At 41.5% G+C, this 13,783-nt stretch overlaps 1 protein-coding gene across 1 annotated transcript; it reads right to left on the bottom strand.

Annotated features, from left to right (window-relative positions):
• Nucleotides 1-13,050: 13,050 nt before the first annotated feature.
• On the bottom strand, nucleotides 13,051-13,404 carry LOC307175311 (cytochrome b-c1 complex subunit 8-like; the record flags this gene model as incomplete). Its single annotated transcript, XM_079900289.1, has 1 exon — nucleotides 13,051-13,404. One exon carries the CDS (start codon nucleotides 13,402-13,404, stop codon nucleotides 13,156-13,158), a length of 249 nt encoding a protein of 82 aa, XP_079756415.1. The 3' UTR covers nucleotides 13,051-13,155.
• Between the last annotated feature and the right edge of the window lie 379 nt (nucleotides 13,405-13,783).

Here is a 13,783-nt window from a genome sequence, read left to right as displayed (position 1 = left end):
CTTTTCCCGACCCCCTGTTAAAATAGCACCTGGCCTGGCTCTCCTGCATTTCTTTTTGCACTTACCTGCTTGCTTTTCTCCATGGCGTTTATCACTGTTAGACATATATTTAATTATCATATCACCTCCCAACTAGAATATGAGGTCCATGAAAGAGTTACGTTTTCTTCCCCACTGTAATCCTGTTTTGTTCCCCACTGTAATCTCCAACACCCAGAACAGGCTCTAGCTGATAATATATAAAGCAAAATCAATGAATGGAGGAATGAATGATTCTTACCAGTTGAGTTGTTTTATCCACGAAGTCTTTTGGGAAGTTATTACAAATCCAGAAGCACTAAGGATATATATATTGTGTGTTTGTTTTATATGTTTGCTTGTTTTATGTTTATTCTTGCTTGTTTACCTAGTCACATGGAGGGAGGTCAAGATGAGGGCAGAGAAGTACAAGGCTCCTTGTCAGTGTACTGGGGTGGGGAGCCTTAGCACAGCTCTTGAAAGGAAAGTCGTATCACGCTCATCCAGAGTAAGGAGGAAAACCAGCAATTTTTTGGCCAGGGCCGTGCCTGGAGAGGACTGGGGAACCCGCCTGTATCACTCACCAGGGGACTTGCTCTGGACCCAGAGGACTCTCTGAGCAGTGCCACACTCAGATGCCCTCATTCTGCCAAAGGTGACCTGGGAAGAGGGACTCCGCCTCATACCCCGGCAAACTGTGCACACAGACTTCATTTCTGCAAGTGAAGCTGTGTTATCTCCAGCAAATTACCTCTTTAGGACTTGAACATTTAGCTGTCAAGTGAAGGTAACAATAAATTATAATAAAGTTAGTCTTAGATGGAGATAACGCATGTAAAGGGCCTAGATTTAGGTCAGTCACATAATACATGCTCAATGTGTTTATTATTTATCTGATCATTTCCATTAAAAAGAACCCCCAATTCCTTGACATCTGAATTGGCTCCCAGAATTTCCTTGTGAGAATTTAGATTTATAATTTAGATTTAGATAATTTATAATTTAGATTTATGACTCAATCAAATGCCCTCTTTTTGAAATTCTGACCTATAAAAAAGATGATAGAGTTACAATTCTAAATTATCTCACAAGAAAAATTTGAAATATATATGTATATATGCAAATATATACACATAAATATACTGCACACACACACACACACACACACACACACACACACACACACACACACATCTCTCTGCCTTCTCAAGATCTCCACTAGTTGCCTCAATAGAACCCGAAATAAATATATCCAAAACTACATCCTGTCTAAAAAGGGAGCTGTACATGGTGATTAAGATCCTGAGCTCTGGTCCTGTGATCCAGGGACAAATTCCCCGGGAGATCGGACGGCGCGCCTCAGGCTGGTGTAACGTCCCTGTGGCCTCTGCTGCCGCAGGCTCGCCCCGCATCCGCACCCCTCCCTTCCCCTGGCCTGAGTGAGCCAGAGCCCCCGAGTCAGCTGCTCCTTTAACCTCGTCCTGTCTGAGCGAAGAACAGACGCCCTCCGGCGACCTACACGCAGAGGCGGGGCCAAATCCAAAGCTGAGCCCCTGTGAGCCCTGAGAACAAAGAAGAGAAAGGGAAACCTCTCCCAGCAGCCTCAGGAGCAGCGGATTAAAGGTCCACAATCAACTTGATGTACCTGCAACTGTGGAATACCTGAATAGACAACGAGTCATCCCAAATTGAGGAAGTGGACCTTGAGAGCAAGATTTATGACTTTTTCCCCTTTTCCTCTTTTTGTGAGTGTATATGCTTCTGTGTGAGATTTTGTCTGTATAGCTTTGCTTTCACCATTTGTCTTAGAGTTCTATCCATCCGTTTTTTTGTTTTTTCTTTAAAAAAATTTTTTTTCTTAATAATTATTTTTTACTTTAATAATTTTATTTTAATCTATCCTCTTTCTTTCTTTCTTCCTTTCTTTCTACTTTTTCTCCCTTTTATTCTGAGCCATGTGTATGGAAGTATCTTGGTGCTGCAGCCAGGAGTCAGTGCTGTGCCTCTGAGGTGGGAGAGCCAACTTCAGGACACTGGTCCACAAGAGACCTCCCAGCTCCACATAATATCAAACAGCGAAAATCTCCCAGAGATCTTCATCTCAACACCAGCACCCAGCTTCACTCAATGACCAGCAAGCTACAGTGCTGGATATCCGATGCCAAACAACTAGCAAGACAGGAACACAACCCCACCCATTAGCAGAGAGGCTGCCTAAAATCATAATAAGTCCACAGACACCCCAAAACACACCACCAGATGTGGACCTGCCCACCAGAAAGACAAGATCCAGCCTCATCCACCAGAATACAGGCACTAGTCCCCTCCACCAGGAAGTCTACACAACCCACTGAACCAACTTTAGCCACTGGGGACAGACACCAAAAACAACGGGAACTACGAACCGGCAGCCTGCAAAAAGGAGACCACAAGCACAGTAAGATAAGCAAAATGAGAAGACAGAAAAACACACAGCAGATGAAGGAGCAAGATAAAAACCCACCAGACCGGGCTTCCCTGGTGGCACAGTGGTTGGGAGTCCGCCTGCCGATGCAGGGGACGCGGGTTTGTGCCCTGGTCCAGGAGGATCCCGCATGTCACAGAGCGGCAGGGCCCTTGGGCCATGGCCTCTGGGCCTGCGCGTCCAGAGCCTGTGCTCCACAATGGGAGAGGCCACGGCAGTGAGAGGCCCACGTACTGCAAAAACAAACAAACAGAAAACAAAACGAAAAAAACCCCACCAGACCTAACAAATGAAGAGGAAATAGGCAGTCTACCTAAAAAAGAATTCAGAATAATGATAGTAAAGATGATCCAAACTCTTGGAAATAGAATAGACAAAATGCAAGAAACATTTAACAAGGACCTAGAATAACTAAAGATGAAACAAGCAATGATGAACAACACAATAAATGAAATTAAAAATACTCTAGATGGGATCAATAGCAGAATAACTGAGGCAGAAGAACGGATAAGTGACCTGGAAGATAAAATAGTGGAAATAACTACTGCAGAGCAGAATAAAGAAAAAAGAATGAAAAGAACTGAGGACAGTCTCAGAGACCTCTGAGACAACATTAAACGCACCAACATTCAAATTATAGGGGTCCCAGAGGAAGAAGAGAAAAGAAGGGGACTGAGAAAATATTTGAAGAGATTATAGTTGAAAACTTCCCTAATATGGGAAAGGAAATAGTTAATCAAGTCCAGGAAGCACAGAGAGTCCCATACAGGATAAATCCAAGGAGAAATGCTCCAAGACACATATGAATCAAACTGTCAAAAATTAAATACAAAGAAAGCATATTAAAAGCAGCAAGGGAAAAACAACAAATAACACACAAGGGAATCCCCATAAGGATAACAGCTGATCTTTCAGCAGAAACTCTGCAAGCCAGAAGGGAGTGGCATTACATATTTAAAGTGATGAAGGAGAAAAACCTACAACCATGATTACTCTACCCAGCAAGGTTCTCATTCAGATTTGATGGAGAAATTAAAAACATTACAGACAAGCAAAAGCTCAGAGAGTTCAGCACCACCAAACCAGCTTTACAATAAATGCTAAAGGAACTTCTCTAGGCAGGAGACACAATAGAAGGAAAAGACGTACAATAACAAACACAAAACAATTAAGAAAATGGGAATAGGAACATACATATCGATAATTACCTGAAATGTAAATGGATTAAATGCTCCCACCAAAAGACACAGACTGGCTGAATGGATACAAAAACAAGACCCATATATATGCTGTCTACAAGAGACACACTTCAGACCTAGAGACACATAGAGACTGAAAGTAAGGGGATGGAAAAAGATATTCCATGCAAATGGAAACCAAAATAAAGATGGAGTAGCAATTCTTATATCAGAAAAAATAGACTTTAAAATAAAGACTATTAGAAGACACAAAGAAGGACACTACAGAATGATCAAGGGCTCAGTCCAAGAAGAAGATATAACAATTGCAAATATTTATACACCCAACATAGGAGCACCTCAGTACATAAGGCAAATACTAACAGCCGTAAAAGGGGAAATCGACAGTAACACATTCATACTAGGGGACTTTAACACGCCACTTTCACCAATGGGCAGATCATCCAAAATGAAAATAAATAAGGAAACACAAGCTTTAAATGATACATTAAACAAGATGGACTTAATTGATATTCATAGGACATTCCACCCAAAAACAACAGAATACACATTTTTCTCAAGTGATCATGGAACATTCTCCAGGATAGATCATGTCTTCGGTCACAAATCAAGCCTTGGTAAATTTAAGAAAATTGAAATTGTATCAAGTATCTTTTCCGACCACAATGCTATGAGACTAGATATCAATTACAGGAAAAGATCTGTAAAAAATACAAATACATGGAGGCTAAACAATACACTACTTAATAACGAAGTGATCACTGAAGAAATCAAAGAGGAAATCAAAAATACCTAGAAACAAATGACAATGGAGACATGACGACCCAGAACCTATGGGATGCAGCAAAAGCAGTTCTAAGAGGGAAGTTTATAGCAATACAATCCTACCTTAAGAAGCAGGAAACATCTCGAATAAACAACCTAACCTTGCACCTAAAGCAATTAGAGAAAGAACAAAAAAACCCCAAAGTTAGCAGAAAGAAAGAAATCATAAAGATCAGATCAGAAATAAATGAAAAAGTAATGAAGGAAATGATAGCAAAGATCAATAAAACTAAAAGCTGGTTCTTTGAGAAGATAAACAAAATTGATAAACCATTAGCCAGACTCATCAAGAAAAAAAGGGAGAAGACTCAATAGAATTAGAAATGAAAAACGAGAAGTAACACCTGACACTGCAGAAATACAAAAGATCATGAGAGATTACTACAAGCAACTCTATGCCAATAAAATGGACAACCTGGAAGAAATGGACAAATTCTTAGAAATGCACAACCTGCCAAAACTGAATCAGGAAGAAATAGAAAATATGAACAGACCAATCACAAGCACTGAAATTGAAACTGTGATTAAAAATCTTCCAACAAACAAAAGTCCAGGACCAGATGGCTTCACAGGTGAATTCTATCAAACATTTAGAGAAGAGCTAACACCTTTCCTTCTCCAGCTCATTGAAAATATAACAGAGGGAGGAACACTCCCAAACTCATTCTACAAGGCCACTATCACCCTGATACCAAAACCAGACAAGGATGTCACAAAGAAAGAAAACTACAGGCCAATATCACTGATGAACATAGATGCAAAAATCCTCAACAAAATACTAGCAAACAGAATCCAACAGCACATTAATAGGATCATACACTGTGATCAAGTGGGGTTTATTCCAGGAATGCAAGGATTCTTCAATATACGCAAATCAATCAACGTGATACACCATATTAACAAATTGAAGGAGAAGAACCATATGATCATCTCAATAGGTGCAGAGAAAGCTTTTGACAAAATTCAACACCCATTTATGATAAAAACCCTGCAGAAAGTAGGCATAGAGGGAATTTTTCTCAACATAATAAAGGCCATATATGACAAACCCACAGCCAACATTGTCCTCAATGGTGAAAAACTGAAATCATTTCCACTAAGATCAGGAACAAGACAAGGTTGCCCACTCTCACCACTCTTATTCAACATAGTTTTGGAAGTTTTAGCCACAGCAATCAGAGAAGAAAAGGAAATAAAAGGAATCCAAATCGGAAAAGAAGAAGTAAAGCTGTCGCTGTTTGCAGATGACATGATACTATACATAGAGAATCCTAAAGATGTTACCAGAAAACTACTAGAGCTAATCAATGAATTTAGTAAAGTAGCAGGATACAAAATTAATGCGCAGAAATCTCTGGCATTCCTATACAATAATGATGAAAAATCTGAAAGTGAAATCAAGAAAACACTCCCATTTACGATTGCAACAAAAAGAATAAAATATCTAGGAATAAACCTACTTAAGGAGTCAATAGACCTATATGCAGAAAATGATAAGACACTGATGAAAGAAATTAAAGATGATACAAATATATGGAGAGATATACCATGTTCTTGGATTGGAAGAATCAACATTGTTAAAATGACTCTACTACCCAGAGCAATCTACAGATTCAATGCAATCCCTGTCAAACTACTGCTGGCATTTTTCACAGAACTAGAACAAAAAATGTCACAATTTGTATGGAAACACAAAAGACCCCGAATAGCCAAAGCAATCTTGAGAAAGAAAAATGGAGCTGGAGGAATCAGGCTCCCTGACTTCAGACTATACTACAAAGATACAGTAATCGAGACAGTATGGTACTGGCACAAAAACAGAAAGATAGATCAATGGAACAGGATAGAAAGCTCAGAAATAAACTTGCACACATATGGTCACCTTATCTTTGACAAAGGAGTCAGGAATGTGCAGTGGAGAAAGGACAGCCTCTTCAATAAGTGGTGCTGGGAAAACTGGACAGCTACATGTAAAAGAATGAAATTAGAACACTCCCTAACACCATACACAAAAATAAACTCAAAATGGATTAAAGACCTAAATGTAAGGCCAGACACCATCAAACTCTTAGAGGAAAACATAGGCAGAACACTCTGTGACATAAATCACAGCAAGATCCTTTTTGACCCACCTCTTAGAGAAATGGAAATAAAAACAAAAATGAACAAATGGGACCTAATGAAACTTCAAAGCTTTTGCACAGCAAAGGGAACCATAAACAAGACCAAAAGACAACCCTCAGAATGGGAGAAAATATTTGCAAATGAAGCAACTGACAAAGGATTAATCTCCAAAATTTATAAGCAGCTCATACAGCTCTATAACAAATAAACAAACAACCCAATCCAGAAATGGGCAGAAGACCTAAATAGACATTTCTCCAAAGAAGATATATAGATTGCCAACGAACACATGAAAGAATGCTCAACATCATTAATCATTAGAGAAATGCAAATCAAGACTAGAATGAGATATCATCTCACACCAGTCAGAATGGCCATTATCAAAAAATCTAGAAACAATAAATGCTGCAGAGGGTGTGGAGAAAACGGAACACTCTTGCACTGCTGGTGGGATTGTGAATTGGTACAGCCACTATGGAGAACAGTATGGAGGTTCCTTAAAAAACTAAAAATAGAACTACCATATGACCCAGCAATCCCACTACTGAGCATATACCCTGAGAAAACCATAATTCAAAAAGAGTCATGTACCAAAATGTTCATTGCAGCTCTATTTACAATAGCCTGGAGATGGAAACAACCTAAGTGTCCATCATCGGATGAATGGATAAAGAAGATGTGGCACATATATACAATGGAATATTACTCAGCCATAAAAAGGAATGAAACGGAGTTATTTATAGTGAGGTGGATGGACCTAGAGTCTGTCATACCGAGCGAAGTAAGTCAGAGAAAGACAAATACCGTATGCTAATACATATATGTGGAATCAAAAAAAATGTCATGAAGAACTTAGGGGTAAGATGGGAATAAAGACACAGACCTACTAGAGAATGGACTTGAGGATATGGGGAGGGAGAAGGGTAAGCTGTGACAAAGTGAGAGAGAGGCAGGGTCATATATACACTACCAAACGTAAAATAGATAGCTATTGGGAAGCAGCCGCATAGCACGGGGAGATCAGCTCGGTGCCTTGTGACCACCTGGATGGGTGGGATAGGGAGGGTGGGAGGGAGGGAGACGCAAGAGGGAGGAGATATGGGAATATATTTATATGTATAACTGATTCACTTTGTTATAAAGCAGAAACTAACACAGCATTGTAAAGCAATTATACTGCAATAAAGATGTAAAAAAAGAACAAACAACAACAACAAAGAGATCCTGAGCTCTGAGAGCTTCAACAACTTGCCCCTTTTCACATGGCTGGCCACACAGAATTTAATTTCCATATCTGGAAAATGTGGTAACAGTAATGTGCGAGACTGGCTACCTAATTTGTGTAACTTAGTGCAGAATGAAGTTGAAAGACCATTGTTCAAAGAGCAGGATAAAGCCATTAACGGTACTAAGATATAAAGCTTTCTTCTGCAGTCTGTCTCTTAAATTGTCATGGCATTGTTTTGTGTGTTTTTTGGTTTTGCTATTTCCTGTCATGCTCCCTCAGGGGTGGAAATCCTCATGCAGACTCCACAGGTGGCCTAGGGTCCCACCCTGTGAGGGCAGGTGGCAGCAGGTCAGTCAGCTGCCAGACGAAGGCAACATGTCCCAGTCAATCTCCTGTTTCTGGGCCTGCCGACCCAGCCCCGGGCCAGTGGTGACCTCCAAGAGTTTTCATTCTCTGTGCTAGGGTGTGCTTGGTGCCTGGACTGGGGCAGGTGAAGGGCTCATCCCTGAAAAGTCACCCGCGAAACACCCCGTGGTGCTGCCAGCCCTGGACAGCGGGCAGGGATGGCCAACACGTGTCTGAGCTCCATCCTATACTCTTGTGGAGGGGAGGGCCCTGCTGCGGGCACAGGATGATGGTGGAGAGCAGGCCTTCTCAGGCCGACATGACTCCATCATTCCCCGGGGGAAAGAGTGGCTGTGGTCATGGGGCAGGGATGGAGGGGGAGGGTCTGGTAGGACCCAGGATGCCAGGGTACTGGGAGCAGACAGCTGAGAAACCATCTGAGATGGGCAGAGAGGGCAAAGGAGGCAGGACTAAGCCCCGGGCAGTCTCCATTGTTCCAGCCACATCTTCAATCATGCAATGATCAAATTATTAGGAATTTCAAAACAGACAACACAGAGCCTTAAAACCCCAGTGCAGAGCTCTTCCGCGTGCCAGGCACTTGCTGACTGAGCTGGTCCTTTGCAACATGCCCACAAAACCAGCCCTGAATCCCAGCCACATAGAGTGAGGCAAAGTGAGTTCGCATACGTCAAGCGCAATGCCTGCCACATAGAGTGTTCTCAGTACAAACCAGTCGCTGAGGTTATCTTCCGATGGCCCCTGTTCCTGCTCTGCTACCTGTGACCTGTGCTCGTAAGACAACATCCAGTCATGTTGTTCCTTCATTTGAAATGCTGAAGTTGCTTCTCTTTGCTCTGATAAGAAAGTTCAAATTCTTCATGTGGTCTGTGAATCCCTGGTACAGTCTTCCTAAGACACCCCCGACCCCCTCACCTCAGGCCCTTTCTTCCCCCTTCACTGTCCTCTAAGCATGCTACTCTTCATTCTGAGGGTCAGGCTTTTTCCCCCCTAGGCTCTTGGCCACAAGGGAAGGGAGGAGTTCCAGGCAGAGGGAACAGCCTGTGTGAAGCCTTACTCACTTTTAGGTTTGAAAATATCACGTCCTCAGGGAGGTTTGCTTTGAGCTTTCTGGCTAGCTAAAACAACCCTGCCCCATGATGTGCTCTCATAATACCCTGTATTTTTTCTTTATAGAACTTCTAACACTTCTAAGTAGAATAAACTATCAAAAGATTATTTATTGAATGTGTCTCTTTCTAATTGAACTGTGAGCATCTTGCAGACAAGTTCCATAATTCTCTTGTTCACTGCTACATTCCAGAGCCTAGTTGAGGACCAGACATGTGGTAGATTCTCTGTAAATATTTGCTGAAGTACTTAACATCTAGTGCTTAACTAAGATGGCCTGAGGTTATTATTTGGTAAAGAATGCTCTTTATATAGGTGAATCCTGGTTAGGTTTTAGAAGGAGGATAATCTTAGGTTTCTTTTGATTCTTGCTTGCTCTCCTGGACCTTCTGGATATCACCTCTTTTGGTCTAAAAACCTTGTCTTCAGCTATTTCCCGGTACCCTTTCCTGCTGTTCCCCTGTATTTTCTTTCCTCAGCAAAAGATATGTGCATATTTCTTCTCCACAGTCTTTGATTCTCAACTTCTTCCCCCTGTCATTTGTGCAGGCCCTGACCCCTCCTTATATATTCAGTTGTTACTGTCTTTACATCAACATTTTCTATAATTTTCCTGTAAGCTGTCTCATTTCAAGGTGGGAAGGGTACTGTGATGCAGCTTGCAGAAGAATCTCTGCAGAAGGAAATGGTCTCATAAATAAATATAGTGTTTTTTAAATAACCTTGTCATAACAATGATGAATTAACTTGTGAGTTTCAGCTGTCTGTATTACACAGTTTGATAATCACAGAACAGGTGCAGAAAGCAGGGCCCAGGGTACATAGCCACTGAGTTTCAGGAGTTTTTTTTTTTTTTTTTGGCTGTACGCGGGCCTCTCACTGCTGTGGCCTCTCCCATTGCGGAGCACCGGCTCCGGACGCGCAGGCTCAGCGGCCATGGCTCACGGGCCCAGCCGCTCTGCGGCATGTGGGATCCTCCCGGACCGGGGCATGAACCCGTGTCCCCTGCATCAGCAGGCGGACTCCCAACCACTGCGCCACCAGGGAAGCCCTCAGGAGTATTTTGAGATGGTCCAGGATATATTTGTCATTGTCTACATCCTAATAAGACTGTGCTTCTTTTTCAACTCTCATTTTATCACTGCCTGTAATAAAGGGGTGGATTAATTTCATCTGTAAACACAGATATGATAGTTTTATCCTGTGGCTATGAATGGTGCTTTAAAGAGTCAAAATGATAAACCAGTGTAGTAATTTACCATAATTACAGCCATGAAATATTACTTAGAATTAGTCATAGCAGTAATACATGGCTCAGGAAGTTCTAGTGAAATCTGTGAAGTGAGAGAGAACAAAAGGGAGGAAACAAGGTATGAGGACAGGCAAAGTTTGTAGCCAGTAATCCAGACAGTTGGGGAAAATAAATGCAAGCTGGAGGACTCCGGGAAAGATCTGTCCTGGGAGGAGATGCCCTTGTTTTCTCTGGAAAGCCCGCCAAGTTTAGGAGACTTGCCACAGTTTAATTAAAGTCTGCAGCTGGTGTGAAAGCAAAGGAGAAAAGAAATTAGGGCAGTGCAAAAACTAATGAAAGTCTCATTTTAAACTTTTCTCTCTATTATGAAAGAAATGTGACCCGTCAGCTGTGGCCCCATTCACCGTGACAAAGCCCTCAGGGAAGGAACGTTCTGGACAACAAAGAGAAAAGACCTGTAGTCAGGTCTCTTTGGACTTGATTGCCACTGCCTTTTTCAGTAAAAACTCGTCAAAATCCTTGTTTGTTTTTTAAAAAACAAATTGGTAAAAGAGAGCAGTACAGATTGAACAGCTTTTAACGACAGGAACTTTGAAATGAAGAACTGACCTTTGCAATCAGAGCTGGATTCACATTCAGACTTTATCAACTGTATTAGTCAGAGTCTTCAGAGAAACAGTACCAATAGGATACATCCTATTATGGGAGCTTATGAGTCCAAAACCCATATGGTAAGCCAGCAGGCTGGAAATTCAGGGAAGAGGTGACCTAGTCTTGAGTCCAAATTCCACAGGGCAGGCCAGGCAAGCTGGAAACTCAAGCAGGTTTTTTCTTTTCCCCTTAAATTGCCTTATTTTTTAAAATTTTCATTTCATATTGGAGTATAGTTGATTTACAATGTTGTGTTAGTTTCAGGTGTACAGCAAAGTGATTCAGCTATACATATACATCTATCCATTCTTTTTCAAATTCTTTTCCCATTTTGGTGATTACAGAATATTGAGCAGGGTTCCCTGTGCTATATAGTAGGTCCTTGTTGGTTATCTGTTTTAAATATAATAGTGTGTATATGTCAACCCCAAACTTATAGTTACTAAAGGGGAAAGGTGGGGGAGAGAGATACATTGGGAGTTTGCGATTGACATCAAGCAGAGTTTCTATGTTACTGTCTTGTGGCTGAAACCCTTCTCCTTTAGGAAACCTCCGTCTTTGCCTTAGCCTTCAACTGATTGGATAAGGCCCAGCCACATGACGGAGAGTAAACTGCTTCATTGAAAACCTACTGATGTGGATGGTAATACCTCCACAGCAACAACAGCTAGACTGACGTTATACCAAACAAGTGGGCACCATGACCTAGCCAAGCTGACACATGAAATTGACTATCAAACCAACTAATGTTAAGAATAATATGTTAGTTAATGTTTCTGTAACACTTCCTTTTGGCCAGGCACAATGAACTCATTTAATTCTCACAACAACCCTATGATCTGGGTAATATTATTATTCTCATCTTATGGATGAGATAACTAAGATAAAGTTAAATAACTTCCCAAGTTCACAGATGATAAGAGGCAGAGCTGGGATTTGAACCCACAGAACCTAACTCCAGAATTTGGGTTCTTAGTCACCACAATATGTTGAATTTTGGCGATTGAATGAACTTCCCTGACCTTTGTTCCTTTATGGGAAAACACATATAATAGCAGATAATGTGTGGTTTTAGGGGAAGATTGAATTAGAAAATGCATGTGAAGATCTAACCATAATACATAATAGATAGTAGGTTCTCAATAAGACTTAGCTCTCTTCCCTGACTTTAAAATTAATTGCTTTTATATTGTGTCTTAAGTTTAGAAATCCCTTCAGTCTAGAGAGCCTCACTAAAACACTGAGGTCTTAATTTTTGTAATTATTTACTTACTATTAATTTCTCTGGGTAATCCCCAAGTTTCATTTGGGCTAGAACCTGTGTTACCCCATGCGGACCTTCAGCACTAAACTCAACCCTTGGCATATTGTAAGGTCTTCAATTCATGCACTAAATCAGTAAACAGATTTAGAAATTAATGCCTTTTATTGTCAGTTGATAGACAAGAAACTGAGGCACAAAGTGGTTAAATGACTTGCTCAAGGTATATGCAATTTATAGACTGGTATATCCAGGTCTCCAGAATTTCATTGTTTTTGTTTATTTGTTTGTTTCCTTCCAAAAGGCAGTGTTGGATGTAAGCAGAGGCATAGGCAATCTTAAGGTTCATCACCTCCCTGCCCAGTTGGAGTGTGAGAAACTTTCAGTAGCCTCCATGCCTGCTTTGGGTCACGATCAGTATCTGAGAGTTGTTGACTCCACGAGCCCTCATTTGGAGTGGGCTTCTTCTCATCAGGCAGATGAACAGCTTTAGAACTCAGGAATTAAGGGGTCAGTGATTCACGCAAAGCGTTCCACATTTTTTTTTTTTTTTGCGGCCTCTAATAAGTTTATTGTGTCTTCGAGACACTACAATGTAGACTCCTCTCCCAGAGAAGAGTCTTTCAGAGACAAGGGACCATTATCCAGATGAGTTGTTCATTTGTCATTTTCATAGGCAGCTGGATTCTTCCTCTTGGATTTCTCAAACTCCTGTGTTCCCCATGTGTAGACAAAATAAAACACTACAAGTGGTGGCACGACGCGAAGGATGCACGCCTGAGTGCGGTGCAGCATGTTGGGCACGCCCTTGCTGAAGCAGTGCGGGAAGGCGCGCTGCTCCAAGGGCGACAAGCTGTAGGTGATCACAGGCCGCACCCGCATCAGATGCCCAAACTCGCGGCCCATGGTCGCTGCGGCGCCGAGGTCACCTCTCCCTCTGCAGCGCAGAATCCACCGGCCTCCCATTCCACATTTAGACACAGATAACAGGCACTTCAAAAAAGAGAGAAAAAACCCTCACCTTTAACCAACTTTTATTCCTCTTGCTCTCTCACTTTCCTGGAAACTGATGAGAAGTACCTCTGTAATTTAAGCCTAATGACAAAGTGCAAAATCATTACCTACTTTTATTGAATTGTCTTCTGCTTTATGGACTAATTGAAGGAATGACGCACTGCTACACAAACCCATGTGCTCATCCCCATTCAGCCCAGCTTTCTCCTGCCTAGGATTCACTGTCTTTGCTGTAGGAGACTGATTGTGGACTTGAAACACAACCACGGGA

Source organism: Stenella coeruleoalba (assembly GCF_951394435.1).
Source record: "Stenella coeruleoalba genome assembly, chromosome: 16".
In the NCBI taxonomy this organism is placed as follows: domain Eukaryota; kingdom Metazoa; phylum Chordata; class Mammalia; order Artiodactyla; family Delphinidae; genus Stenella; species Stenella coeruleoalba.
This window is presented reverse-complemented; position numbering and strand designations above follow the sequence as displayed.